General features: G+C 49.7%; 1 protein-coding gene across 27 annotated transcripts in view; it reads right to left on the bottom strand.

The window, feature by feature from the left end:
• The window catches only part of DYSF (dysferlin), a 197,936-nt gene that overhangs the window by 105,824 nt on the left and 64,706 nt on the right, over positions 1-27,406 (bottom strand). For 18 of the 27 annotated variants that reach the window (XM_016130568.2, XM_016130569.2, XM_036224020.1 and 15 more), the window contains 9 exons: positions 21,738-21,806; positions 21,564-21,607; positions 18,082-18,164; positions 10,793-10,834; positions 9,114-9,229; positions 8,503-8,616; positions 7,071-7,248; positions 6,409-6,533; positions 4,295-4,401 (listed from right to left, as the gene is read on the bottom strand). In XM_016130568.2, the coding sequence (XP_015986054.2) occupies positions 4,295-4,401; positions 6,409-6,533; positions 7,071-7,248; positions 8,503-8,616; positions 9,114-9,229; positions 10,793-10,834; positions 18,082-18,164; positions 21,564-21,607; positions 21,738-21,806 (878 nt within the window). The remainder of the gene's footprint in view (positions 1-4,294; positions 4,402-6,408; positions 6,534-7,070; positions 7,249-8,502; positions 8,617-9,113; positions 9,230-10,792; positions 10,835-18,081; positions 18,165-21,563; positions 21,608-21,737; positions 21,807-27,406) is intronic. The other 9 variants (XM_016130575.2, XM_016130584.2, XM_016130586.2 and 6 more) reach the window with 1 other exon arrangement.

Raw genomic sequence — 27,406 nt, 5'->3', positions numbered from 1 at the left:
CTTCATATGGCTCCTCCTCACCATACCAAGCCTCGGGGGTCAGTCAGTACACACGCAAGGATCCTGCGTGCGGGATGGCTGGGGAGGGGGAGGTGTGTGCCCTCCCTCGACAAGCAGAACCCCTCTAGACGACCGGTGCTTGAAGGTGTGGGGGCCTGCCCCACCTCCGCTGAGCCCTTGACTCCCCAACAGGACATCAGTCAAACCCACTCCGCCAGTTCTGCTCCCACCACTGCAGCACCCCCCACCTCATACTCCCCTCCCCGCAGCGTCTCGACTCCGGCTCCCGGCTGATTTATTTTTCTGCCAATTTCCCCGAGCTATGCAGAACCAATTACCGCCGGAGCGCAGCGGCACCGCCGCCGCCAGATACACCACTCTGGCAGGCCCTCGGCGCACTACATTTTTCCTGTTATTTTTTTTAATTGAATTTTTAGGGTGGGGGGAGCAGTACGCAAACTCCATCTCAGGAAACTTAAGCCCCGGGACCTGTCTCAGGTCACGTACTGCACACCCTGTAGTAATATAATATTTACTGCCCCGAGGGTGCCGCGGATGGGGCTGCCCCAGGCCAGGAGAGGGGCGGCCTCCATCCCCGGCTCACTCAAACGTGGCGGAGGGGCATGTTCGGTGGGTAAAGGGGGGCCTGGGCCAGAGTCCTGGCTGGAGCCTGCCTGGGAAGGAGGCCTGAGTGGGCCTGAGGGTGGGGGCAGGCGGGTCTGGAGTGGAATACGGAGAGCCAAGCCAACCAGGGTGATTTATGCCCCCAGCCTGGGTCAGGAGCTGGGAGGGACTGCCATACAGACCACCAAAGGGAGATTTTCACAGAAGCCACCAGTCCAGACAAGACTGCCCAAGAAATAGCTCGGACCTGCGACTGCCACTAACAAGATGTCTTGGACCGGTCCCGCCCCAGGAAAGCCCAAGGCAGGGGGTATGGGAAGAAAGAGAGACCCAAAAGAGGAGGCTAGATGACACCGTACCCCCAAACCCCAACAAGGATAGTTGACCCTGCCAACTCTGGCTAACTTGGAAAAGGCAGGCAGGGCTCAGCACAGGCTGAGAACAGAGCTGGGCTGCTCCCAAAGTACTGCCCGCCCTTGCGGTGAGCGGCTGCCTCATCAGGCACAGCTGCCCAGGAGTGGCAGGGTCCAGCCGGAAGATGACCTGGCTGTGGAATCATTCATTTCACTCCTTGTGGACAACAGCTTCGCTGGTCCTGGCTGGGGGCTGGGTCCAGCCCTGCCTTTGGGGAGCCCCCACTGAGCAGCCTCAGAGTCAGGAGTACTTCCTGGAAGAAGTGTCCCCTAGCTTCACCCAGCCGGGCCAGCAGGAGCTCGTCAGGCCAAAAAGAGCAGGAAGAGTGCTCTTGCAGAAGGAGCAGTGCACGTACAAGACAGAGGCTCAGAGACAGGAGGCTGGAGGGTAGGACTATTGTGGTCTGTGAGCAAGGAGTGGCCTGTCCACCAGGCTGAGAGCTGGGACTTCCCCTAACTGCAAGACATTGAAGGGCTGAAGTGGAGGTGGCATGGCAGTTTTAGAAAGATCTCAGAGAATGAAACGAATGTACTGGCAGGACACCCAGGTGGAGATGTGTGTGGGCAGTCAGGTCTGTGGGTCTACAGATGAAAGGAGAGAGCTGGGCTGGAAGAACGGAGTGGGTACCAGTGGCCGGAGGGAGAGAGGCTCCCAGGGAGATGAGAAAGGAAAAGGTCTGAAGGAATGAAGGACGCTGAGGTTGGAGGCACGGGCAGGGGCTGGCTGAGAAATGGGTCAGCTAACACAAGCTGGCTCAGGAACCCTGTGCCCTGCCTGTCAGCTGTGAAAATGCTGGCACAGAGCCAGAGGTAGAGGAAGCCCTCCTGCTGTGGCCTCAGGGATGTCGGTGGCCTCAAGTGGTGCCTGGAGGAATTGGTCCTGATGGCTGGCATTCCTCCCCTGAAGAGCCATGTGTGCATTCCCCAGAGGATGGGAACCTCCTCCTAAGCTCCTGACCTGGGACCAGCACCCCTCAGGGGACCCCAAGCCCCCTTATAGCATGAGAAGAGTAACTCAAGGGGTTCAGGCTTTAGCAGAAGCACTTAAGCCAAATCCTCCAAGAACTCTGAAAAGCCAAAGAGGGCAGCCCAGGACTTGGGTCCCACCCGTCTCAGATGTTTCAGGCACCTCAGACCTGCCAAGGTCCACACAACGCATGAGTCATGAGCAGAGCCCCAGCCCACCCTCCACACCCAGGCTGTCAGGCTGGGCCAGTGGGACATACGCAGCCAGTCACTGAGGCCCTCTCCACGGTGACCATGTGCCTGCGTGCCCCTCCAGCCCCACTCTATCCTCTAACCTCCAGATGTCCCACAGGTACCTCCCACGCCACACGGCCAGTCCTGAACTCTTCGTCTTCCCCAAGACCTGCTCTTTTCCTGCTGGCCCCTCTGAGAGCGGCCCTGCCGTCCACCCGCCTGCCCTCGCTAGAGCCAGGGGCTCATTCTGGACCTTCTTCGGGCCACCACGTCCCATTTGCCATGAAGTCCTGTCCAGTAAAGAGCAGTACAGCACTGTGGGGCTCGGCCACTTACTAGGGGCGTGAATTTGGGTAAGTTAATTAATCTTTCCATGCCTCAGTTTCCTCATCTGTAAAATGTAGCTCATTCTGCTTCCTTCCTCATAAGATTTTTATGATTAGTCCATACATGTAAAATTCTTAGAACAGCACCTGGCACAGAACGTGTTCATTACGAGGCTGTTGTCATCTTGATGCCTCCTGAATAGTCCGCGCTGCTCTCGGCCTCCCTCTGCTCATCTCTTAGTAGCCTTGCCTTAGGTGATGCCCCGTCCAGTCTCCCCTCACCACCACCATCGGCCCATCTCTGCACTCCAGCCAGAGTGTGCATCTGGACCACAGGATCACTGTGCCCCCAGATGGTGCCCAGGGATGAACTCACCTTAGCAGACCCCAGAGGTCTGCCTCCTTTGGACTCCAGCATCCCTGGTGACCCCCTCATCCCCTCCCAGAGGAAGCAGGCATTTCAGGCTTCTGCACCTTTGCCTGGACAGCCCCCACTCCAAAGGCTGACTCCTTCAAAGTTCACGTCGGGTATCCCCTCCTCCAGGAAGCATCCGAATTACACCTGAGTTACATGCACCTGCTCTGAGCTCCTACAGCACACACCTCTAACCCCCAACACAGCTGACTTCATTTGCTCACTTTTGCATGGGTCACCCACTGGAGGGCTGAAGCTGTCCCCTCGTCAGTATGCTCTGGGTGCCTGGTGCAGAGCCTGCCAGGCTTCAGGAAGTTTGGGGGAATGAGTGAATGACCTGACTGTAATTCTACTAATGGCGGAGGTGGGAAGGGCAATTGTTCTGATAAAGATGTACTTCCCAACTGGGGTAAAAAGGACGAGAAGAGCTCTGTATCAGGTGGCATGGTGACACTTGTCTCTGCATGAAGGCCTTTCTCATACCTTCAGTAGGGAGTGGAACAACAAGATTTAGAGGGGGGCACAGAACACATTTGCATATATTCATACTTAACCTCATAGAAAATCTAAAGGCAAATTTTTACTATTAAGTCCATTTAACTGCCGAGAAAACTGAGATCCAGAGAACTGAAGCCGCCCAAAGCTGCAAAACTGGTTAAAACGGACAAGAACAATCTCCCGACATTGTTTCTTCTTAATAATAATTATAGCTGCCATTTATTAAACACTTCCTAAGGGCCAGGCACTTTGTTTATGTGATATTATAATGTCAAGTTGAAGATGAGGAGACTAGGTTCAGAGCAGGCAGGTGGTGAGCCCCAAATCACCGAGCAGAGAAAGAGATGCAGAGATGCTTCCCTTCTGCCAGTCCTCAGAACCCCTGATCTCCATCACCACCAGGGCTCCCTTCTCCTGACAATCAGCCATGTCAATAGAAGGCTAAACAGAAACCGTGGTCCCCGACATGGCCTTGGGGGAAGGAGGGGCGCCGTCACCCCCACCAGCCAGCTCCTCCTGCAGATTCCATCAGAGAAATAAGAGGTCGGGGATCAGAGACACAATGCTCCCCATTCAGGTGAGCCAGGCTGCCCCAGGCCCACAGCTGCCGCTGCTGCAGGGAGATTTATGACCTGCTCTAAATGTCACCTTTTCAACTCCCCGCGCTGGCTCCGCCACCTTTGGACTCAGCACGGGCTGGACCGCTGGCCAAGCATGGCTGGGGAGACGTGCCGTTGCTCACCACCACACACGAACACTCCCAGGGAAAGAGGCTCAGTCGAGCCAGAAGGGAGGACGTGGGTGCCCGACACCCCTACCTGCAGTCTGCGATGAGCTCGTCCATCAGCTGAGCCACCAGGGTGTCCACGTCCTCAGTGGAGCACTGCGCCTTCAGGGCCAGGTGGACTTGCTCCAGGCTGGCTTCCTGGGGAACAAGCAGGCAAGGGTCAGGGCCAGCACTGCAGGCAGAAGGGACACAGCGGACCCCCAGCTCCCAGGCCTTGCTATCACACCGAGTCCCTGAACTAAAACAGAGAGCAGTTAGACAGAGCCCAGATCCGGCAAACCAGTGTCTGTCCTGTCTCAAGGACATTCCAGGGCTCCCCACACCAAACATCCAAATTTGAAGCCTGGGACCCCAACCTTGCATGTGGTCACGAGTTCAAGTGCTGTGTGCAGGCTTCGGCAGAACAGGATTGCATCTGCTGCTCACGGGCCTCTTCAAGCCAGATCTGCCGTCTCGCAGGTCCCTCTAGCTCCCTACATGGAAACTAGTACTCTAGCTCTCTCCTTCCCGAATCCTACCACCCAGGCAGGCTCAGGTCACACGCTCCCTTCAGAAGCCTTCAGAAAACCTCCAGTAACAGAGTTTCCTCGACAAACTCCCATGGCCAGGTCACGCCCAGGGTTCGTCTGGTCTGCTTCATGGAGCACCTCCCCCGTCATTTCCACAGGCCTCTGTCCTGAGCTGGGAGGCAGAGATCTCTCACAGAATACCTATCAGGACAAGGACTGTCCCCCATACTCCTCTCCACCCGAGAGCCTTCCTGAGCGTGTGCTCCACCGTGGGACCACCAGCCTGGGAACAGGCCCTGGAAAGAACACACAGTCCCCACCCTCAGGCTCTGTCCTATGAGAGAATAACTGACCCGGAGATAGGGCTCTGGACATAAAGAGCGTCGAATCCAAGTGCTCTTGTACCGGTCTCAGGAAGGCATGGCTACCACAACACCCCACCTGGGCCTGTACCCCTCCCGGCCACTCCGAGACCCCGGTCAGTCCCTTCCCCTTCCACCTTCCCTCCTCACCCACACACATGCCCAAGCCTCTCAGCCCCGTCCCCGCCACCCCGCTGCTCCTCACTCGCCCGGGTGTCATGGCCACACCTGCCTCCCCCACCTTCACACAGGCCACTGTGCCTTTGGGTTGAGGCTACACACCACGTACTCACAGAAGTGTCCAGGGGCCACCACCAGCTTCCCAGGAACGCCAGCTTCCCGCCCTCAGCTTCTACGTCCTGTGCTCTTTGATTCCCCTCCACTCGCTGGCCAAGCGCCAGGCCTGACACGCCCAGCCTCCACAGGCAACCCCCCCGGCCACGTCTGAATCAGGAGTCGCCACCTGGCCTCGTCCGCACTGCTCTTCCCCCGACTTCCCAGACCCCATCCACTCGAGTCACTCTTCCCGGCCCTCCCTCCTCCCCCACCCAACAGACCACCCGGCCTTTCTAGCCCAAGTCCTGCAGCTTTATCTCCAGGTCATCCCCTTCCCTCATCACTCTCCCCTGGACCACTGCCACGGCACCCTGACCCGGCCCCTGCCTCCTGCCCCCCTGCCCCGCTGCCCTGCAATGCCCTCCTGACGCTCCTCGTTCCTCCCCCTCCTCTGAGCCCCATCTCTCCCTTACACTTCTGAAAAGTCACCTGAACTTGAGTTGGGAACTTCTGTGTGAGAAGCGTGGGCAAACCAGGGCTCTCCTCTGCTAAATTGACTCCATGAAGGCAGGTCAGCTCCTTGTTCACATCGACCTTCTAGCTAGAAGTTTCCAGCACAAGCCCTTGCATGTAGTAAGAGTCAAAGGCATTTGATGAGTGAGTGAGTGAGTGAATGAATGAATGTATGAATGAATGCATGAATGAATGGGTGCAAGGTTCTGTCCTGCTGCTCCTTGCTCGAATTCTCTCGGGCTCTTTATCTGTGCTGTCTCCTGCGTGAGACTAAGGGCTCCCCCAGGGCAGTTCTCACTTACTCTGCTCTCTTCCCAGATGCAGGACAGACCACAAACCTGGCACTGTTAGGACACAAGGGACCCCAGACGCCATGGAGGTCTGCGAGCGTAGTTCTGTGTGTGCCCACAAGGCGCCGGTCTGAAGACCCCCGCCGTGGGGGTGCTTGCACAGGGTGCGAGCAGGAGCGGGGCGCGTCCACTCACCAGCCGGTCAGCGATCCTGAGCAGCTGGTTCTGGGCCTCGACTCTGTGGCTGATGTCCTCCCAGTAGGATGACAGCACCACCACGGGCTTCACGTTGCCCCAGGGTAAGTAGTAGTAGTGGCACCCTGGGGGGACAGGAAGGCCTGGTACTGAGCCACGGGTGGGGGGCTGGGAGGGAAGGGGCCTGAGGGTAGGATGGATACAGGCACCTGCTCCCCTCCCCACTAAGAGCTTCCTTGGACACACTTGCGTGACTAGCATTCCCCCGTGTCCAGATGAGGTGCCTGAGCTCCCCTTAGCCGCTGCTCTCATTAAGGGTCCCTAACACATCAAAACAGAGGGGTTTAGGAGGACCCTGGAAAGCCTGAATTCTCCAAAAGCCCTATGCCAAGCCCAACACCCACCATGTGGTAGGTGATCGCCATAGGTCAGGACCAATGCTGACCACAGCCGTTCTGGGGAGACCAATCATGAGCCCTGGCACCTAGAGGCAAGCAGGGGAGGAAGTACATGGTGGGCAGAGCAGGGGGTCCCCACAAACAGGTTTGCCTGAGCCAGGCCCTCGAACGGACCTCTGGCAACTTTCCATGGGAGACAGGACTTAGGGTCCAGCCCCTGTCCGTGGTCTGGGTCCCATCCAGGTGCGTGGCCTCAAGCCTCACCATCAAAGACCGCCCGGCTGTACTGGGTGGTGGAGGCCAGCGGCAGGCAGGTCGTATCGAACTTGTTGCCGTAGTTCCCGATGCTGACCTCGAACTGGAGGGCATCGTCCACGTCCTGCAGCATGGAGGCTGAGTAGAAGGCGGCAAAGAGGGAATGCTTGCGCCTCCGGAGGTACTTCTGGAAACAGAGAGGGCGGCCAGAGAGTCACAGGGCGGAGGAAGGGAGACACCGGGCTGGGGAGGGTCACATGTCTGGCAGGCCCTGGCCGTGACTGGCGCCCAGCAAATCCTGGCTGGACTGATGGGTGGCAAATGGTCCAGCTAAGCAACGGCGCCCAGATTTGGTTACTAACTGAGCAAACTCATTCCAGGCCTGTGTGCTTGGCCACATTCCTCTAATAAGGTCTTTGCCTCCGAGGCCATGCTGCTCCTAATCCAAACCAGCAGCCAAGGCACCGCTACCCCCGGGAGGCTGGTCTTCTGCCTCTGATGCTCAGAAGGGGCGAAAGGCTATAAACTACCATGCCCCTGCCCAGAGCGTCCGCCCCACACCACTCAGGGTCTCCCCACACCAGGCAGCTCTGCGGTAGCCACGGGCTGCCATGCGTTTAGGATGAATAAATCCCACATTCCCCTCTGAGTGTCGGGCACAGGGCGGAGGACGCGGGAGGCACTCAGTCACGAGAAGCAAGATGACTTTACGATCCCCTTCACGGGCAGGCAGAGAAAAGAGGAGTTGTTACACAACTGGGTTCTCGAAGAATGTAAAAAGTAACAACAGCCAATGCTGATTGAGTACTTACTGTAAATAGGTATGAATTAACTCAACCCTCATAACAATCTTAGGAGGAGGTGAATATAATTATTAGCTGTCCTTTACAGACGGGGAAACTGAACAGCTGGGAAGTGGTCAAGCCAGGACTGAAACCAGCACCATCTGACTGCAGAGCCTGAAAGCTTAAATCAGCACGTGGACTCCATGCAGCTGCCTCTTGGACATAAGGCTCCGCTCCCCAACTTGTTGTTCTGATACATTCGAGCCTCAGTTTCCACATCTGTACAATGGAGATACTAATCGAAGCCGCCTCACGGGTTCTGGGAGGGCTCAGCCATAGCAGAACATCACTCCCACATTGTCTGACACATGGTGAGTGCTTAATGTTACCTATTCTTGCATTATTGTTATAAAATAGCCTCTTAGTCTGTGTTGAGCTCCAGACTTTTAAAACTACTTCCGTTTACCTTTCTCGAGACTCTGAATATCCCTCGGGGAGGCAGGTAGCTGTGGGCTCACTCCCACTTCCCAGCTGAGGCTCCGAGGCTCAGAGGGGTGAAGGCATGTGAGTGTAGGTAAAGCCAAGCCCTCCTCCTCCAGGATGCCTTGAGTCCAGCCCCCCTTGACCACCATCCCTCCAAGAGCCATGCCTCTCACCTCCACTCGGAGAATGTCATCTGCAGGTATATCCTCCACCTTCTGCTCACTGTGCTCCACCAGCTTGGTCTCCAGAGAGAGCAGAACCCGGCCTCGGTAGGCCACGCCTTCCCCCTGAGAGGGGAGGTTGGATCACCAGGAGCAGGGGGGATGGAGGGGCAGACAAGCAAAGGTGCCTGATATGGCCCTCAGGTCATCTCTCAGGCACCAAGGGGGTCCCTGAGCCACCCCCATCACTCTGCAGGTGAGGAAATGGCGACCCAAAGGGTTCAGGTTACAGGCCAAACCACCCAGATGGTCAATACCAGACTCCGACCCAACCAGAGGAGAGATAAAACCTGGGACAAATGAGAGGGCAACAGTGTGGGTCCCTCAGGGGCCCGGAAAATGGGGGACAAGTCAGACGGGAGGAGCACGGGAGGGAGGAAGGGGCCAGAGGGCACCAGGCGGGAGGAGGGCTCTCTGAGGAGGTGGTTGCCTGGCCCTGGGCCCGCCCAAGCCCCGCCAGGCCCTTGGAGTCCAGGCAGGACCCAGACGCTCCCCAGGCCAGGCTGGAAGACCCGTCACGCAGGTCTGGGGATCGAGGGGAGGTGATGGGCTGGCTGGCTCACCTTGCCCATGTTGAGCTCTGCATAGGGGTCTGGGAAGCCAGTGAACTCCCGGGGACTGCCGTAGAGGTTGACATAGCAAGGTCCAAAGGTGGGCAGGAAGCCCAGGTGGTCGTCCACTGGGAGACACAAGCAGGGTGAGAGAGGCTGGCCCCGAGGGGGCTTCCTAGCGCTCCACCCATCCAGCTGCAGGCCTGAGCCCTCAGTTCCCTGTACCTGCAAGGGATGCAGCCTGTACCTGGGTAGGGCAGTGACACTGGTGACAGCTGCCATTGTCTCTCATAGCTCTCTTTAATCCTCACCACAATGCTGAGACATGGAGGCTGCTGTCACTTTTATCTCATATTACACATGAGGAAACTGAGGCTCAGGGATGCCAAGGGATAAATGGCTTCAATGTGGCATGACCCAAAATGGTCTGACCTCAAAGCCCACGCACTGAGCCAGCACGCAAAGCTGGGGCCAGGGCCCTACCCAGGCCTATTCATCTCAGCCAGGACCCCATCCTGCGTCCCACACATGAGTGTGAGGAGGCACAGTGGAGGCCCCAGCGCCTGGTGACCAGAGAAGCCATCTCCCAGGCACCAGGGAGGGATCCCGGGTAGATGTCCCCTCACGAAGTAGTCCCAGGGCACACGCCCCTCCACCCCTGAGACGGACCACCTAGAAGCCTCCCTCTCCCCACGTTATGCGAAGAATACTCTTTCAGTAGAGTAAGATGGAGGAGAGTTATAAAGAGAATCACACTAATGATGAGGGAAATTTTCCATAGCATTTCCCTCCTTTTGGGGGGCCCTCTTTCGTTAATGTCACGATTTTCCGGCAGAAAGCCAGATTTCCCAGGATGGGATTTCACTGGTGTACTCTGAGAACCCTGAAAAGCCAGAATGCCAAAGATGGGAAGTGGGCATGGGGGCAGCGGGGGCGGGGACAGGAGCCACCTGGGATGATGTAACCCAGACGGGCAGCAGCATGGGGTAAGGCAGGCACAAAATCGGTGGCCTCGCAAAGAAGTGCTTGAGCCAGACCTGAGTCCACGAGTGAACCTTGAGTCCCACCTAGTGGCAAGACCCTGGGGAAGGATGGAGAGGGGGCGGGCGCAGTGGAGTACCAGGCTTGAGAAATAAGAAATTCCCCACCGGAAGGCAGGACCAATGTGCCTCCCCCAGAGCAGGGCCGCCTGCATCCACCTTCCCCTCCCTCCAGCCCCCATCACCGATGAGGCGCTGGCATTTGGAACAGAGGAGAGAGGCCCAGGCCAGTGGAACTAACATGACCATTATTAGTTATTTGTAACAACCATATCGATTATGATTTACCCTGCAAATTTCAAAATCAAGAGTTTTCAACTCACCCTGGCCTCCTTCTGGTCCCCAAGATGTCCCCTGCCCCACCCCGTCTCTACCTGAGAGAGCGGACTCATTTGAGCATCAGCTGGAGCCAAGCAGATTCAGGAAGGGGTTTGGGGAGTAAGAGGGAACTGCTTTTAAAGTATTCCAAGAAATTTACATATTCAACTGCAGTTGAGAGGTAACAGCCAAAGGTAAGCTAGGGGACCACGGTGAGGAATCTCAGACCCACCTCAGGCAAATTCAAAAATTCCCTGGCAGCCAGCACCCTCTCCCCTCCAGCAAAACCCCCAGGCCCCACCCCCTTACTGTCCCCAAGGTGAAAGCACATACGGTCTGTGGCTGGAGAAGGCTTGACCACACCTGCAGGCTCCTCTGAAGCGTAAAGAAATGGAAAAGGGGTTAGGATGGTAATGGCTGGGAGGAGGACCTGGTTACATGAATGGGCATGTGGATGGAGAGCTGGCAGACAGACAGATGGAAAGACAGCTCCCGTGTGGGAAACAGATGTGGCCCGAGGCCCCACTCTCAGCCCAGCTGTGAATTTACCACCAACTAAGTCATCACCGAACCTCCCCCGCCAAACACAGCCCCCAGCACCATGGTGAGCCCTCAGGTCCCTCCCCACTGGCGTCTGGCTGCACGTCTGAGTGTTCTGTTTGCCAACTGAAAATTGGACCCGAAACTTGACTCGATACGTTCGAGAAATAACACGGGAAAGAAAATGTGCTTTTCCATGCTATAGCCAGAAAAGTGAGGGAAACAAAGTACAGACACAAAGAAAGGGTGGGGGAAGCACGAAAGGGCCAGAGCTAGGCAGCCAGGCACACCCAGCACTCCACCCAGCAGGCAGGTTGACACTTGGGACCCATCTCTGAGACGTGGTATTAGGAGGCACAACATCTCCATCTAGTGGTCATTTCTAGTATTGCCACTGAGGGCACCTTGTCCCCTTTTCACAGCAGCAGACACTGGGATCTGGCTTCTGGCACCTGCCTCTTCAAGTGAAGCACAGTGCCAGATGCTGTCTATTAGCTGGAGGTTCTACACACTTGGGCGTGTCCCTAAATGTTGGTAAGGGACATTGAGAAATAAGAAGGGAAGGAGGTGTTCTGGCACACTTCCAGGCTCTTAGAATCTATCCTCACTTCTAAGCAGGTACAAATGCCCCCAAAAACATGGGTATCCCCCAGTCTTATTTCTATACCTTCCCACACTCTAATCTTCCTTGTCCCCTCTTCCAACCAGCTAAACGACCAAACCTAGAGATGTGGTTGGTGAAATCCCTGATTATTTTCATTTACTGATCACCCTTACCCATTGGTCTCCTTCAAAACAATAATGCCTAACAAATGAACAGGACAAACAAGCAGAGACTCATGGACATGGACTATAGACTAGCGGTTACCAGAGGGTAAGGGGTGGGGAGGTAGACGGGTAAAGGGGGTCAAATATAGGGGAGTAGGGGGAGGGTGAAGTGGGTAAAGGGTCCAAATATATGGGTAGCTGAAGGAAACTAGACTTCAGGTGGTAAACACACAATAGAATATACGGATATCAAATTATAATGTACACCTGAAAAGTATATAATCGTATTAACCAATGTTACCCCAATTTAAAAATTAATTAATTAAAAATTTTAAAAATGTTTTAAAGAAAAAATTATGCCTATTACTATTTTCCCGTAGCTCCATGATTGTAGTTAAGAGCCAAGAGCTGAGCAAAACATTATAAAGGGAAAATAACCAGAGAGAGAGAGGAGAGGAACTTGAAAGTCTGGATGCAAGGACAGGGCTGACCAATCCAGTGCAGAAGGCAGCAAGGAGGACAAGGCCCAGCTGCAGGGGCCCGAGGCCCTGGGATCCAGCCACTAGCTCTCCGCAGCCAGGCCTTAGCTGGGAACACCGGCTGGCAGGAGTCAGGGCTGCAGAAACCACAATTCATGGCCATGTTCATATGCATAGGCATAGGTTCTCATCAGTGGGGGAGCCTGGCCTCAGGTCATAGGGGAACTTTCAGCAACAGCAAGAGCACTGACGCAAGCCCAGCTGCAGCCCCAAGGAAAGCAGTGGCCAGGGTCCACCAGAAGCAAAGAGATTCCATTCCAGGCTAATGAGGCCAAGGTCAGAGCGCCAACTCTCATGTGCTTGTTGCCTCCCACCCAGACCAACTCTGAATCCTGGCTGCAAACTAGTCTGGACACAGTTGTCCCCTAATCCCACCACCCATCTGACCAACACATGCCTCTGGTGTCTAAGAGGACCAGATGGGTGGCTGCAGAGTGGCCTATTTCCCAATGGCATCTTTCATTAATTCCTTCTTTCCTTCCTTCCTTTCTTCATTCATTACTTTGTTCAGCAGACCTAGCCAGGCACAGTGCTGAGTACCTCATGAGACATGATCCTGCTGACAATCTAGGCCAGTGATTCCTAATTTGGAGGCAAGGTCTCAGGTTTCCAGGTGTTGAGGATCATTTCAGATTCTCTCCCCTATGTCTGCAGACAGCTCATAAAGTCAAGGGCAGAGTGCCCAGTGAAGGCACCCAAGACAACGCCTCTATTTAGTCCTCATCACCCTTCTGCCAAAACACAAATGTTTTGGTGTGTTTTCCCTAAACCCAAGGAACCAGGGCTGTGGAGGCCACAAAACACAGATGAATAATCCCAGTTTTGTGGCCCAAACAGCCACGCTGAACTTTCTCACCTAGGGGAAGCCTGGAGAGAATGAGAGCAGGCTGTCCCAACTCAATGAGCTACACATCACAGCCCCATCACAGCCCTGCAGACAGTCTCCAGGGACACCTGTGTCTCCTCCTGAAGAGTCTGAGGCCAGTACCTGAGGCCAGCCCCGCTGGCTTCTTCTGCCTCTTGGCACACCTCCCACACCCACAGTTTGGCTGCCTGACACCAGCCCATGCACCAGGCAAGAGGAAAATCCGAGAACTGCGGGGAACTGATCATACCCTAAGTTCCAAAGACAAAAAGAAACTAACTTCATATTTCTTCGCTGTGGAAAAAATGGTAGGATACAGATGCTATTTATGTAGCATGATTTTCACATGCATAAAAGTATAAAAGAATCTGTGTAGGTTTCAAGGGTCTCATGTGCCTGTTACCTTTCAAAAGAACTGTGGCTTCTAAGTTGAAAGCACTCCTTTCTAGAGAACAAAATTTTTACTAAATGCTTTGGAGCACAGAGTCCAAGGAATACTTAAGTGTGCCCAGGCAAACTTGTGGGCAGAAGTGCTTAAGAGGCTAGTGTTAGGTTCTGTCCTCACTGGAAATAAAAATAAAAACACAAAAACAAAAACTCTGGGTTGGATCAAATAATCCAGTGAACCATGAGGCCAGGGAATATGGAGAAAGAACCCATTTTTACAGTTTGGTTTAGTTTGGGTTTTGAGAGCAGTGAGGAAATTAAGTGTTGTGTATTATCGTGCTAGACACCCCCGATGTGCAGAAAAAATACAAAGAGCTAAAAGGAAAGATGCAGTGGCATGTTCTGAGGTGGCCTCAGGATAGGTGGCAGAAGCTTGGCAGGGAGCTGACCTTCAAGGCCTGGGCAAGGAAGGGACACACCTCTGAGAGACGGGACATCAGAGCGATCACGATCACGGAGAAGGGCTCCAGTTTGAGCAGTAAGTTTAACTCTTTTGTTGTTACAGAAATTAAGACGCTTAACATAACACTTTAAACTGGTTAGCTGATTGCAGGAAGGTTCTCATTTACTTCTCTAACAATCTGTCGGGGACAGTGGTCCCATCTTTGAGTGACTCCCTGAACCACGCCAGGCTGCCCATGGCCTGAGCGCCATCTAGTGGCCAAATAAACACCTTTCTCGGGTTGCCGTGAAAATAATCACAGTAACCCTGAAAAAGATCAAGGCCATCATCACCACCAGCAGGAAGACTGATGGGGAACAGGGATCTAAGCTCTCCCTTAGGTGGCTGATGGCAGGCACAGCTGTAGCCTCATGAAACAGTGCTGTCCAAAAACAGTCAGAAGGTCGATTTGTGCCTCTGCCAGGGTCTGTCCCCAGATTCAGAGACAGGGATAGCACCAGTCAGAACACTGGAGAAGATATTTCCTTCCATACCAGGAGTTCCGATCTGTGAGGGAAGCCAGAATACCCTCTCTCCCACCCCACCCTCATGATGCACTGCTCCCTGCCTCAAATATTTCTACGTGAACAACCAAGAGATCCATGTTCAGAAGTTATCTGTACAGCATTAGAGAAAGGGGGTCCACATCCTGGGACAGCAGTTCCCAGTTAGGAGGGGGAGGTGCTGGGACAGCAGGAGGCCTGAAAGCAGTGCCTTCTAGGGGGTGGTTTTTGTGTATTTCACTAATTTCAAGGATCAACAATGAAATCAGAATGGCAGAGAGCAGCTAAATGGTAAAGTTGAGTTGAGGGCACCTGGGATTTCATTATACAATTATTTACTTTTATGTTGTTTGAATTGTCTATAACTAAAAGAGCTTTTTAAGAAAAAAATGTTTCAGAGAACCTAGAAGAAGGCATTGGCCAAATTCAAGAGCACTAGGTGGAGTCTTCCAGAAACTGGGTATGTTAACCTGTCCTCCAGGTAAAGATCGTACAGATGCATGGACAGAGACCCACACACCATCTGTAGAAAGACATCTAAACTGAACAGATCTCGTTAGAGGGTGAGTAAAGGAGGAAGGAGGAAGGAGGAATAACAGTGTGTCAACCAGGATAGGAAACTGGCATGTGTAAGAGCAGGAAGAACATTCACCTGAAAGTCTCAGGAAATGATTTTGAATCCTCAATAGAGTACAAGAAGACACAGCTTTTGTGGAACAAAGCAAAGACTCCAGGAGAGAACAAAGAGGGAAAGGAAAATATTAAAAAGGAATGGCAGAAGAAAAAGAAGGCGTGACAAGAAACTGAAAATGCAATAGCCAATTTTAAACCACATGGGAAGCAGTAAAAAAGCAGAATTAATATAGGAAAAAGATCAGATTAGTGATGCAGAAAGCCAATAATAATGATACTGAACAGCAAACATTACTTTAGGGCTTATTGTGTACCAGACACTCTAAGAACTTTACATTTATGATCTCACTGGATCCTTATAACAACCTTATGAGGCTGAGACTGGTAAAGGAGACTTGAAGCAACTCATGCAGCTACAAAGAAAGAGAATTGGAACCCACACTGCCTGGTTCCAGAACTCCCACTCTTACCCCTACCCCACCCTGTCTTCAGCTGCCCGTGTTGTAATGTTAGAACAAAAGGAATTATTCCTCCACTCAGATTTACAAATTTGCCATGTCTCAGACAAAATTCAGTGAAAAGAGTCCTGAGCTTAGAAAGATTGAAGTAATTTTTCAAACTACAAGAAAAAGAGATAACACTCCTCCTACAAGCAGCATCTAGTTCGAAAAAATAGACTATCTCCAAAGGAATGAAATCAGACTGCCCTCTGAAAATACACCAATATAAGTTCAAAATAGATTAAATATTTAGATATAAAAAATGAAAGTGAAAAATAGAGTCAAATACTACCTTGGGGTTTGCTGAAGGCCAAAAAGCACGACATTCGAGACAGAAACCATACTTCCATTATTTAAATAAGAAATAGTTAAAATAAACACAAGAAGTTAATCAGAAAGCTAGAAACAACAAAAGAAAAAGAGTTAAAAAGAGTAAAAATATGAGAATAAAAATATTAGAAAAAATATTAGAATTGATAAATAAATCCTGAAGCCATTTCTTTGAAACATCTGATAAAGTTAAAAAGAAAAAGAAAAAAAAACTTGTAACAAGGCTAATCATGAAACAAGGAAAGAAAGAATACTCAAACACATATCATTAAAAATAAGATGGGGGAAAGAACGCAGGCAAAGAGAATTGTTTAAATTCTCGATCTGCACACTCTGTAAAGACATTGGAAGGCCTCAGAGTAATAAATGCTTTTCTGAAAAGATATAAATTATCAACACTGACTGACTATAGTAAAAGTTACAAACTGAAAATAACAACGATCACAGGAGAAACTGAAAAGTTTTTAAAGAGCAAGTGCTACACCCACTGAAAAATGGCACCCGGCCCTTGTGGTTTTATGGGTGATTCTTTCAAATCCTCATAAGGCTGCATTCTTATGTTATATAAAATGTTGCAGATGTCAGAAAAGATTTTAAATATTTCCAATTAATTTTACAGAGCCAACATAACCCAGATACCAAAACCTAAGAAATAATGAGCAGACATACCAATTAAAGATAATAGAAAAAAAATCAAGAAACAAGCCCTAAAACACATTTAGTAATTTAGTAGAAGACAAAGGTGGCAGTTCAAATTACAGAGAAAAGATCATTCAATATATAGCGTTGGCATTACCAAAAAACAAATTTTTAAAAAAGTAATGTTAGATCCTTGCCTTCTTCATTAAAGAAAAGATTAACAGATTTGACTGGATTAAAAAAAAATTTAATTTCTATATGTCGAAAACTATTAAGTGGTAAAAATAAAATGAACAAGCAATTTATAATAAAGTATATAAATATATATAATTGGTAAATATAAAATGAGTATTAAAACATTTTTCAATTTGCATTGGTCAACTTCATCGGCTATTAATGAAATTAAAATCAAAGCAAAAATAAAATCCACCCATCAAATTAACAAAGTTCTTTTGTGATGTCATTATTTTACCCTGTGTTGGTGAGTGTGCAGCGAAACAGGCTTACTGAGTGATTAGAGTGTAAATTAGTCCAGTCTTTTGGAAGGGCAATTTTGACATATGCCAAAAGCCTTAAAATGCTCAAATCCTTTGACACAGCAATCCCACTTCTACATATTCATCTAAAAGGTAAATCATGAATTGCAGAAAGATTCAGCTACAAAAATAATATAAAGTTAGTTGTTTATAATGTGGAAAAAATAGGAAAAACCTAAATAATTCAACATTGGCTAGTTAATGTGGATTATGGTGCATTCTCACATGGAACATGTATAGTCACTTAAAATTATATTGTAGAAGACTGTTTAATAACATTAATAAACATATGTTGTACTACGAAGTAACAAAAAAGTGATTTTCAAAACAATTAAAAATTGTTTTGAAACAATGTTTTTCGTATATATATATAATACATGTATTTTTACATACAAATATACATACATACATACATGCAACATACAGAAAGTTCTCAGAATATCAATAGTTAGTTCCTGTCTGGGAGGGTAGCCTTACGGGTAATCTCATGGGTAAATTTTATATTCTTCTTTCAGATTGTCTCTTTAAACGATCTTAGACTACTTTTTAACAGACCAATGAAAGTTATTTCAGAGTAGATACTGGTGGGGCGCAGTCAGCCAGTGTAACCCCATGGCTGCAGCCCCCGACTTTCTCTGCAGAAATGAATTGCCCTCTGCACCATTAGGAGGCACATTCCACCACTGAGGGGCGGAGAGTCCTAAATGCCCACCAGCGCACTCCTCTCAATGGCCAAGGTCCCTTCTCCTTGGGAAACGGGCAGCAAAGACCTTATAATCTTCCCTTCGTGCAAACTCTCGAAACTAGAAGTATAAGACAGGCAGGGGTGGAGCAAGGGAGGGCAAGGGGGACTAGAGGGCAGAAAAGAGGGGGAACTTACCCTCTATTTCTCCTCCAGGGGCAGAGATTTTCGACATACTCAGGTAAGTGGTGGCCACGATGTCGTTGTGGGTGAGGCGGTCCCTAGAGCAGGGAAACAGAGAGGGCCTGAACAGGGTCGGGCGGGGGGCGCAGACCACAGCCCACCCGGAAGGAAATGTACACCGCCAGAGCCCCAGCCCGCACACTGGGTATGTCCCTGAGGTCTGGCAGTACTAGCAGGGAAGAGACTGGAAAGAAAGTGTTGCTCAGGACACCACAGGAGGGAACGAGTCTGTCTCATCATCCATCAGCGCCTTATAGGCCGACATTGGGCTGCCAGCCTGGATGTCTGCAGGCTGAGAGGGAGGAGGCCAGAGACAGGACGAGGAGCAGGAAGCTTCTCAGGGAGCCAAACCCCCAGACCCAAGGAGAGCTAGGCCCAAGGGCTCAAGAAATATCCAGACCAAGGAGAAAAATCAAATGACCAGGAAGAAACTATCTCCAAAGTCACGGTCTTAAATTAGCCAATGCTAATGCACTATTCCTTTTTGTATCTGACTTTGTGACAAAACACTTACAACCTCCTTTACTCAATAACCTTAAGAAATGGGTACTTTTATTTATTTATTATCTCCGTTGCACAAATGAGGAAACTGAGGCTTAGAATCATAAGGTCCTTTGCCCAAGGCCATCCTGGGGGAGGGCAGAGCCAGAACTGAAGCCATGGGGTCCTGACTCCTGCTCCAGGGTTTCAGGGCAAATGCTGCCCCATGCTCGGTACGGGAACCTGTCCTGCTTCCCAGAAGGAAGGTTTCTCCCCTCTCAACCAGCATAGGGGACAGTGGTTAGGAGTTCGAGGAGACTAACGAATTGATGAACCTGTTAGCCAACAATGTCCTGTGCAGACCTTCCCTCTCTGCCCACACCTGTCCCTTTGATCATAATATATAGTTATGACAGGCATTTATTGAGCATCACATGACTTATCTCACACCCTCATGTCAGCCCTATGAGGTAGGGACTACAAGTAGCCCCAGTTCCGAGTGAAGAACTGAGGTTTAGAAGGTAAGTCATTTGCCCAGATGGCAGAGCTGGGACTTGAGCGGGAAATGCCTGACATGGAAACCTGAGCTTTGACTGCAGTAGCCTGTCAGGCTAGCCCAGTGACTCTCAGTCCAGTGATTTTGATTCCTAGGGGACATTTAGCAAAGTCTGGAGACATTTTCGGTATTGGGGCAGGAGTGTAGGGATAGGGTACAGTTGCTAATAAACATCCTACAATGCACAAGACAGTCTCCCACATCAAAGAATTTTCTAGTCCAAAACGTCATCATGCTGGGGTTGAGAAGAGCTGGGCTGGGCAAGACCTACCTCCCGGAAGTTTGTCTGAATGCATGTTCCCTCTTTTTTGGAGCCCCGAAGGCCACCTCTCCCTTCGGCCATAGGCAGATGATACACTCAAGCCCCAAGGTAAACAACAATTGAGCATGGTGGCTTCATTTCTCTTTTAAATCTAAACCATGAAATACCTCTGTTGCTCCCTTCTTTCCTCTTTGTATTTCCCGGGGAAGTGATTAAGCTTTAATTTTAAATTTTTCCATCAGGGTGGGGGCTGCATTAGGAAGAGTGAGTTGTCAGCACAGGTCTTTTATCACTTTTCCTGGTGAATGATGTTAACAAGAACTGGAAAGTAAACATTCCTTTAAACATCCTATAATGAGTTTATCAACACCAGATAACTGACGGTCGAGGGCACTTTATAACTGCCTCGGTGACCAAGCCCTAGAAAAGACCAGCCTGGTCTTACCTGAATCTGCTGAGGAGGGTAAGAGAACGGGAAGAGAGATTTTGTTTTATGGAGGTGGGGAGGGGTCGTTTTGAGGGTTTTGTTTCTTAATGAAAGAGAAATTCTTAAAGAATTGAATGGAAGATTAAGTTACAGAGAAAAGGCCATATGGACTAGATCATATTTCCAGGATTCAGGTAATAACACAAGTTTATCTGAGTTTTCTGGGAAAAAAGCACTGTTCTGGATAGGAACTTGCAGCACCAGAATGCTTTCTGGCCAAGAGCTGGGTTTTGGGGCTTGGGGTTGCTTTTGGAAAATACAGCAAGTCTGAAAATAGACTCACAATAAAAATGCCACTTCAACCCAAACCAGAGATGCAACCACCAGATTCTGTAATGTGTTTGGATTGTACAGTATGCTGATGCCTTTGACATAGCTCACACAGACTTGGGCAAGGCCCGTCCGCAACACATGGGACAACCGCGCCCATGTGCACACACGCACACATGCATCCACACGCAAAGACACACACAACGCACACATGTGCACGCACACGCCGCGAGCTAAGATGAAGAGATCATTCTGTGAACGTAAAGCTCACCTCTCCCCCAAACCGCTTCCCCACGGAACATACCGGCGGTCAGGGCCCGAGAGGCCTCTCCCTCCCGGCCCTCCTGGCTGCTCCCTTCCTCTCCTCTAATTCTCACAAGCTGTTTTCTTTAGGCCTGGGGAACTGGCGGGCACTTTAATGGCTCTGTGGCCTGGGGGTTTTCTCCAGTCTCTCATTATCCTCCTGGCTGGGGGTGCCATGGGCCTGTGACCAAAGGACAACACACTGGGAACCGCAGAGCCAAGACTTTTTGGGGGCAGAGAAAGGACAACTCTCTCTTTTTGGAAAGCCTGGTGTATGGAAGTCCTGGGGATCCTCATGTGGACCCCTAAAAGCCCCTGAGGCATGAGGTGGACCACCTCAACGTAGCAGGAGGCAGCATAGCCTAGTGGTTAAGAACCCAGGCATTGGGAGCAGCTGGTCTGGGTTCGAACCTGGCCTCAGCTGCTTCCCAGCTGTCACCTTGGGCAGGTCACTCAATCTTTGCAAACCTGTCTTATCATTTATAGAGAAGGAGTCAAGCTGCGGTCAAGTGAGACTGTGAATGTGAAGGGCTTGCTGCGCAGAGGGCCTGGTATACAGTAAGTGCTCAAGTGGTAAATACTATTACTCTTCTAAGATGTCTGTGTGACTACTTCCCTCGCCTGTTGCAAGCCCACAGCGGTGTGTCCCCTGCTTAGGCAATTCTGCCCACTTCCACTCCATCCTACCAACACAGGGGGCGTCACACCCTATCCCTGCAGAAGCTCTGTTCTTTCCGGCCTCTTTGCCTTTGCTTATGAACCTCTCCTCCCTGGAAAGCTCTCGCCCTGAACTTATTAAAACCCCACCTGTTCCAAGAAGTCTTCCCTCCAAGCCTCAGGGATCTCGGGCTTCTGGAGCCCTCCCAGGCCCACCTAGCTAGCCCCCCATCTGTCTCTGAGCAGGGCTGTGAATAGCTTCCCAAGAACGGCCCTCCTCTCCTCCTTTGCCTCCCTCATAGGAGACTGCCTCACCCGAAACACACTCTCTCACTGCACGCAGACTGAATGGAAGGAAACTAAAGACCCAGTGACCCCCTGAGGATGGCCACCTCTAAAAGACCCTGAGGCTCAGAACTCACCAGTCTATGACACGAATCCTCATTTTTTCACACATGGAGGGAAACTACAGAGGAAAAAGAGACATGTTGGTATGGGGTCCTTTTGAAGAACCAAAGTCTAGGATACAGGCGGGATGCTGGGGAGACTGGGAGCCTAGGGCCATCTGAGGTGGGCCCCCAGGGGCCAAGGCTCACCATGGCAGGCAACGTGACGCTCTGGTTCCACTGAGGGTTGGCCGTCTTCTCCAGGATCTTGCTGCAGAGCTAGAAGACACAGAAGACAGGTGGGTGGAGCTCCACTGGAACAACGGACACTTTCAGAGACCACCTCACCAGCTGGTGGCCATTCTCTGTCATGCTGGCCACCCTTTGGGCTGGGCGGAAGGCCCAGGCCCTGTGCATGGGTTCAGACACAGGAATCTTTGCAGAGACAAAAATCTCAATGGTCAGTCAGACCTAGAACTAGGGGTGTCAGATACAGAGCTGGGGAACAGATTGCCTGAATGCCACAGCCCTTCACCCTTAGCTCATACCTCTGTCTGGAAATCCCTCTCTCCCACCTCCCGTTATTGCCATGACCCTAAATGTGGGGGCCCTGAGTCCAGACTGGCTTTCCCACAGGCCCCACAACCTTTTGCTTATCAGCCCAGATCACCTGCCCCTTTGGAAGACTGTAAACCCTAATAGTTTTGAGGTAGGGGAAGAGGAGGAAAGAAGGAAGCTCAAAGGGCTAGGGCCGAGGCCGTGCACCGGCATCTGAGAGTGAGAGGAAAATTCAGTGAAGATACAAACCCCATGAACCACAGTCTGGCTCAGCTCAGTCCTGCTCTTAAGACTGGGCTTTTCACAAACAAGGAACCTAGCGGAGGTGAAAACCAGATCCAAACCGGAGGTTTGTGTGCTCTGCTCTGCCCTCAGAGTCCCAGGGCAGCACCAGGGCTCTTAGCCAGCCCCGGGCATCCTGTACTCACACAGGGACAGCAAGCAATGACTCAATTTCCGATATATAGATCCTGGTAGGTTCTCATGTCCTATGCATAAAAATAATAAGCAGCCTTTTTCAGAGCATTTATTGTGGGCCCCACATTGTGTGAAACATTTCACATGTATTATCTCATTTAATGAGCCTTTGACTTAGATCAGTGGTTTCAGTTCCTTCATGAGATGATGGTACAGCCAAGACTTTGTCTCTGTCTTTGGTCCACCCAGTGCTGGCCCTGTGAGAAGAGCCCAGGCAAAGGCTAGGATAGGGATGGGTACCAGATGTGGTCCTTGTGTGATCAATCCGACAAAAAAATGGGCAGAGTAGGACATAGTTTTCAGAAACAGATATACAAAGGCTTATTTAAAAAAAAAAAAAAAAAAAAGATGCACGACTTCCCTTGTAATGAAAGATACACAAATAAAACTAATGAGATACTATTTCTCACCCATCAGATTTACAAAAATCTCTGAAGTCTGGCGGCCCTCTATTGGCAAGGCTTTGGGGATGCTCGACCCCTCCAGAGGGTAACTGGCTACTATCTATCAAAATTACAAATGTGAACACCCTTTGACCTACCAGTTGTACCTCCAGACATTTATTTATTATATAGAAATACTTGCACATGCACAGAATGGCATACATATGAGGTTATTCACTGCAGCATGGTTTAAACTGGCAAGGATTTGGAATAGTCCCCATGTCTTCCGATAAAGGACAAGTTCAATAAATGACTATCCATCCACACAACGGAGGGCTACGCAGCTCCAAAACGAATGAGGACTGCTGCGTGATATGAAACGGTCTCTAAGTTATCTTAATTAAAAAGCTAAGTACTGGGGGTGTCCTGTACAGCACGTTGTCTATAATTAATACTGCTGTATGGTGTATTTGAAGGTTGTTAAGAGATTAGATCCTAAGATTTTTCATCACAAGGAAAAAATATTTTTATCTTTTTTTCAGGGGGGTATTATTTTCATGAGGTGATGGATATTAACTAAACTTAATATGGCAATCATTTCACAATGTATGTAAGTGAAGTCATTATTCTGCATGACTTCAATTTATACAGTTCTGGATGTCAATCATATCTCAATAAAACTGGGAGGGATTAAAAAGCAAGATGCAGAACAGTGAGTGTAATGTGCAACCATTTGTGTTAAAAGGGTCAAAGCTAAGAATTTATCATCAGATTTGCTTGCGTATGCATAATAAATCAGAAAGATGCAAAGGAAAGTAACTACAGTGGTTTTATTTGCAAGGGAGGAAAGGAAATGATGAACTATTGGATGAGTACAGAGCAAGAGGGAGAGTTTTCATGATTGATGGTAGAGATAGGTGATGGGATAGGATGATAGATGATAAAGATAGGTGATATACAATGATAGGTAGGTAGGTAGGTAGGTAGGTAGATGTATATAGGCATATATAATAACGTATTACATAAATCGAAAATTAAATGAACAAAATTTTAAAAGGAGAAGGAAGGCCTCTTTAACCAAACACAGCTGAGAGACCCTGCCAAATCGTACCTCAGCTCTAGAACGAGAAAGCACAGTCTGTCCCCACATTCCCAAGAGTGATTCAGGGAGCCAGAGGTCTCCTCCACAGCAAGAGAAGCACTTCCACCTGGCTACCCTCCGGGGCTCCCTCTGAGGCAGCCGCCGGGATGTGGTTCTGGGAACCTGAATACTAGCTCTTCCCATGGCCACACACCAGGCCAGCACTGCCTCGGGTCCTAGAAGTCCCCAGCAGCCTTCCCACACCCTGTTGCACTCTCCCCACACTCAGCCAAGGCAGCACCAAGCTTCTCCTCCTCCTTCTCTTCTCTAAGCCTTTTTTTTTTTTAAACCCTCCTTCACTTCCTGATAGAGTGTAATTAGTATGATTTTTCTGGAGAGCTACGTGGTCACCTTTGTCAAATACTTAAAAATAAGCATGCCCTCTGACCCAGTTCTAGAAACTTCACTCTGGAAAAACAATTTGAGTGTGAACAAAGATTGATTTGTCACAGAGTTGTTCATAAACAAGGAAAACTGCAACAACAACAAAAAATTATCCGAAAGTAGGTTAAATGTTATGTTATATTCATCTGATGGAACATTCTGCAGTTATCGAAAATTTTATTTCAGAGGCTATTTAGTAACCTAAGGAAATATTAGATGATAAAAGCAGTTTACCAAACTGCATAGGTATGGATGATTCTCATTATTGGTGGTAGTTACATGTTCTGTAAATCACCATGAACATTGAATTAGTGAATACTGAGCCATTGCTCCTAGGGGAAATACAGGGTTAGGTTCCTGCCAGCCTCTGTCATGACATTTTTGTCAACTAAACAAAACATAAGCCCGGGTTATGTGTGTTCCCGTTTAAAGACACCTTATTTAATATACACTGGTGATTCATTAACAATGAATTCATGGCCAATGGCACTGTAACTCATGGCTAAATGAATCTTATCTAACAGATTTTCTCCATGAGGTACGTTACAGCCTTCTAACACCTAGGAATGCTGGAAAGCATTTCAACACTACACGTGGAGCCTTTTTTAAACAGTGAAATCACCAATTAAGAGCAGAAACAAAAATGCAAAGAATATTACACTAAGTAGACGGAGGGAGGGACCCTTATCGACAGGATAAGAGCTGAAAGAGAAGGGAGAGCATCACGTTGTCCCAACTGAGCCGGCAACGTGCAAGTCGGCCAACTCGAATTCTTTGTCACTCTGCACAGATGATCACAAATGATCATGAAAGCACCGTGAGTACTGAGTTTGAGGTTACGAATAAATTTTACCAAGTTGGCAAATCTGTAAATACAGAATCTGCAAATAATGAAAATCAACTGTAACCTGAATCCAATTTTTTCCAGTGGAGGAGCGGGAAGGACAGAGGGGGTGAGAACTCCAGAGAAGAAAACATATTCGCAGGAAACATATACAAACGTTAACAGTAGTTATCTCCAGGGTGGTGTCGGGTATGGAAATACGGTTCATTTTTTACAGTTAATCTTGTTTCATTTTCTTTGAGTTCCTCTGATTCTTTTCAAAAATCTTTTTTTTTTTTTTTTTTTTTTGCAATTAATAGGTTTTAGTCTTGCCTTCAGGGGAAAAACAAGTTGTTTTAAAGTATCCCACTCTGCCCCCCGATATTTCCACTTTCCTTCTCTCATATCTGATGAAGACTTGTGGATGTACGCATACACATCTCCCTAGCTCCCCTCTCCTCTCCCACCCCCCATCTATCTCTCCGTGTTCTCTCACATTCCGCTGGTAGCGCAGCCAAATCAGGTTTCACGTGTTAAGTAATAGTGCCACCAAGTGTCCATAAGAGGAAATGCGAAGAGGGCAAGGCTGGGGCGAATGGGCATACAGGGGACAAAACCCTAGGGCTCTTCCGATCAGGATGTAATGAGAAAAAGTGACACACAAGCAGACTGGGAGAGAGACAGAGAGGCGGAGAGGCAGAATGGAACAGGCAGAATGAGACAGGCAGTAAGGGTAGCAGAGCAAGTGGGAGGGGGAGGCCATGATGAGGTGGCTAGGGGACAGAGAAGGGCACACAGAGGCCTGGGGACCACCAGGCGAAAGCTTCCAAGAGGGAAGGTCTCAAGTGCCTCCTTCATGATAAGCCCCTTCCTTCTAGAGGCAAAATAGAAGGTGTACCTTCTTGCACTAGCCTAGCCACCAATCGGCTTTATATAGTCCCTTACCTTGGTCAGGTTCCCTACCCCCATCTCCTCCCCCAGACATTTGCTCCTTCCTAGAAAGACCCCCAGGGACAGCCAAGGGTATTCAGAGCAAGAGAAAACCTAGGGACATCAAGGTGCTGACAAAGACTCAGGAGTAGCCAGGAGCCCCAGAGCTCTGAGACTTAGCTCCAAGGGAAGCCATAGAATTTGAAGGCAGGTAAGTCTTGGCTCTAACCATCATCAAAGCACCCTACCATCCCTGGGAATGCAGAATAAAACAATCTCCAGACACAACTTTCCCATTTATCAAATTGGGAAAATTGGTTTCAGTCCTTAGATCAAGTGTTCTATAAGATGGTCCAGCGAGTCTTCCTGCCTTCTTTAATCCCACTGCAGTCCCTCCTGAGGCCAGGAAGAGGGCATCAGACCCTGACCCCAAGCCCAGACCAAAACTGCACCTGCGTAGGACGGAAGTGAGCATTTTACAGCCCAATCGGAATGAGTTTAAAATCTGATTAATCTCTCCCACAAACCCTTCCTTTGAGACCCTGTGTTAGACGGGATGGCAGAGCCAGCTGGGAGGGGTTCCCCATGGCCAGCTTCAAGACAATTCATACATCCAGCACAACGATGACTGATTTTAGCACCCTGAATTAATAAAAGAGTATTGAGGTTCATATTAATACTCAAGAGGACAGGGGATAAGGAAAGCAGTTCTTTACAGAAAGATACCAGCTAATAAAGAGAAGGAATGATGAGAAAATCACCACTTTGCAATCCCAAGTAACTGACTTGTTCAGGCGAGGAGGTCAAGCTGTGTAGATTATTAGGTAAGAGGTTGCTAGAAACCGGCTATCCACACAGCACCAAGATGTCACCCACAGATTACTTGCAAACCACAAAGGAGAGCATGTACTTTGACAAAGGAGAGATCTGGAAACACCACCTTAACCACCGATGAAGAAGCGAGCTGACATTATGCTTCCTGTTGTGATGCAATATGATGTGAGGAACACCGTCTATGACACGTTCTTGCCCAAATATTTAATCTGAAGCTAATCTGGTCTTAAGACCTAACTTCCAGTTTACAGGAAATATGGGAGGCCAGAGAAAGAGGTAAATGACACCAGCAGGAAACGATCGAAATCAGATCATGGGCAAATGGACTGGGCTTTTCAAAAATTCAGTG

This window comes from Rousettus aegyptiacus, unplaced genomic scaffold, assembly GCF_014176215.1.
Source record: "Rousettus aegyptiacus isolate mRouAeg1 unplaced genomic scaffold, mRouAeg1.p scaffold_m13_p_7, whole genome shotgun sequence".
Taxonomy (NCBI): domain Eukaryota; kingdom Metazoa; phylum Chordata; class Mammalia; order Chiroptera; family Pteropodidae; genus Rousettus; species Rousettus aegyptiacus.
Note: the sequence above shows the minus strand (reverse complement) of the source record. Positions and strands in the feature narration are given on the sequence as shown.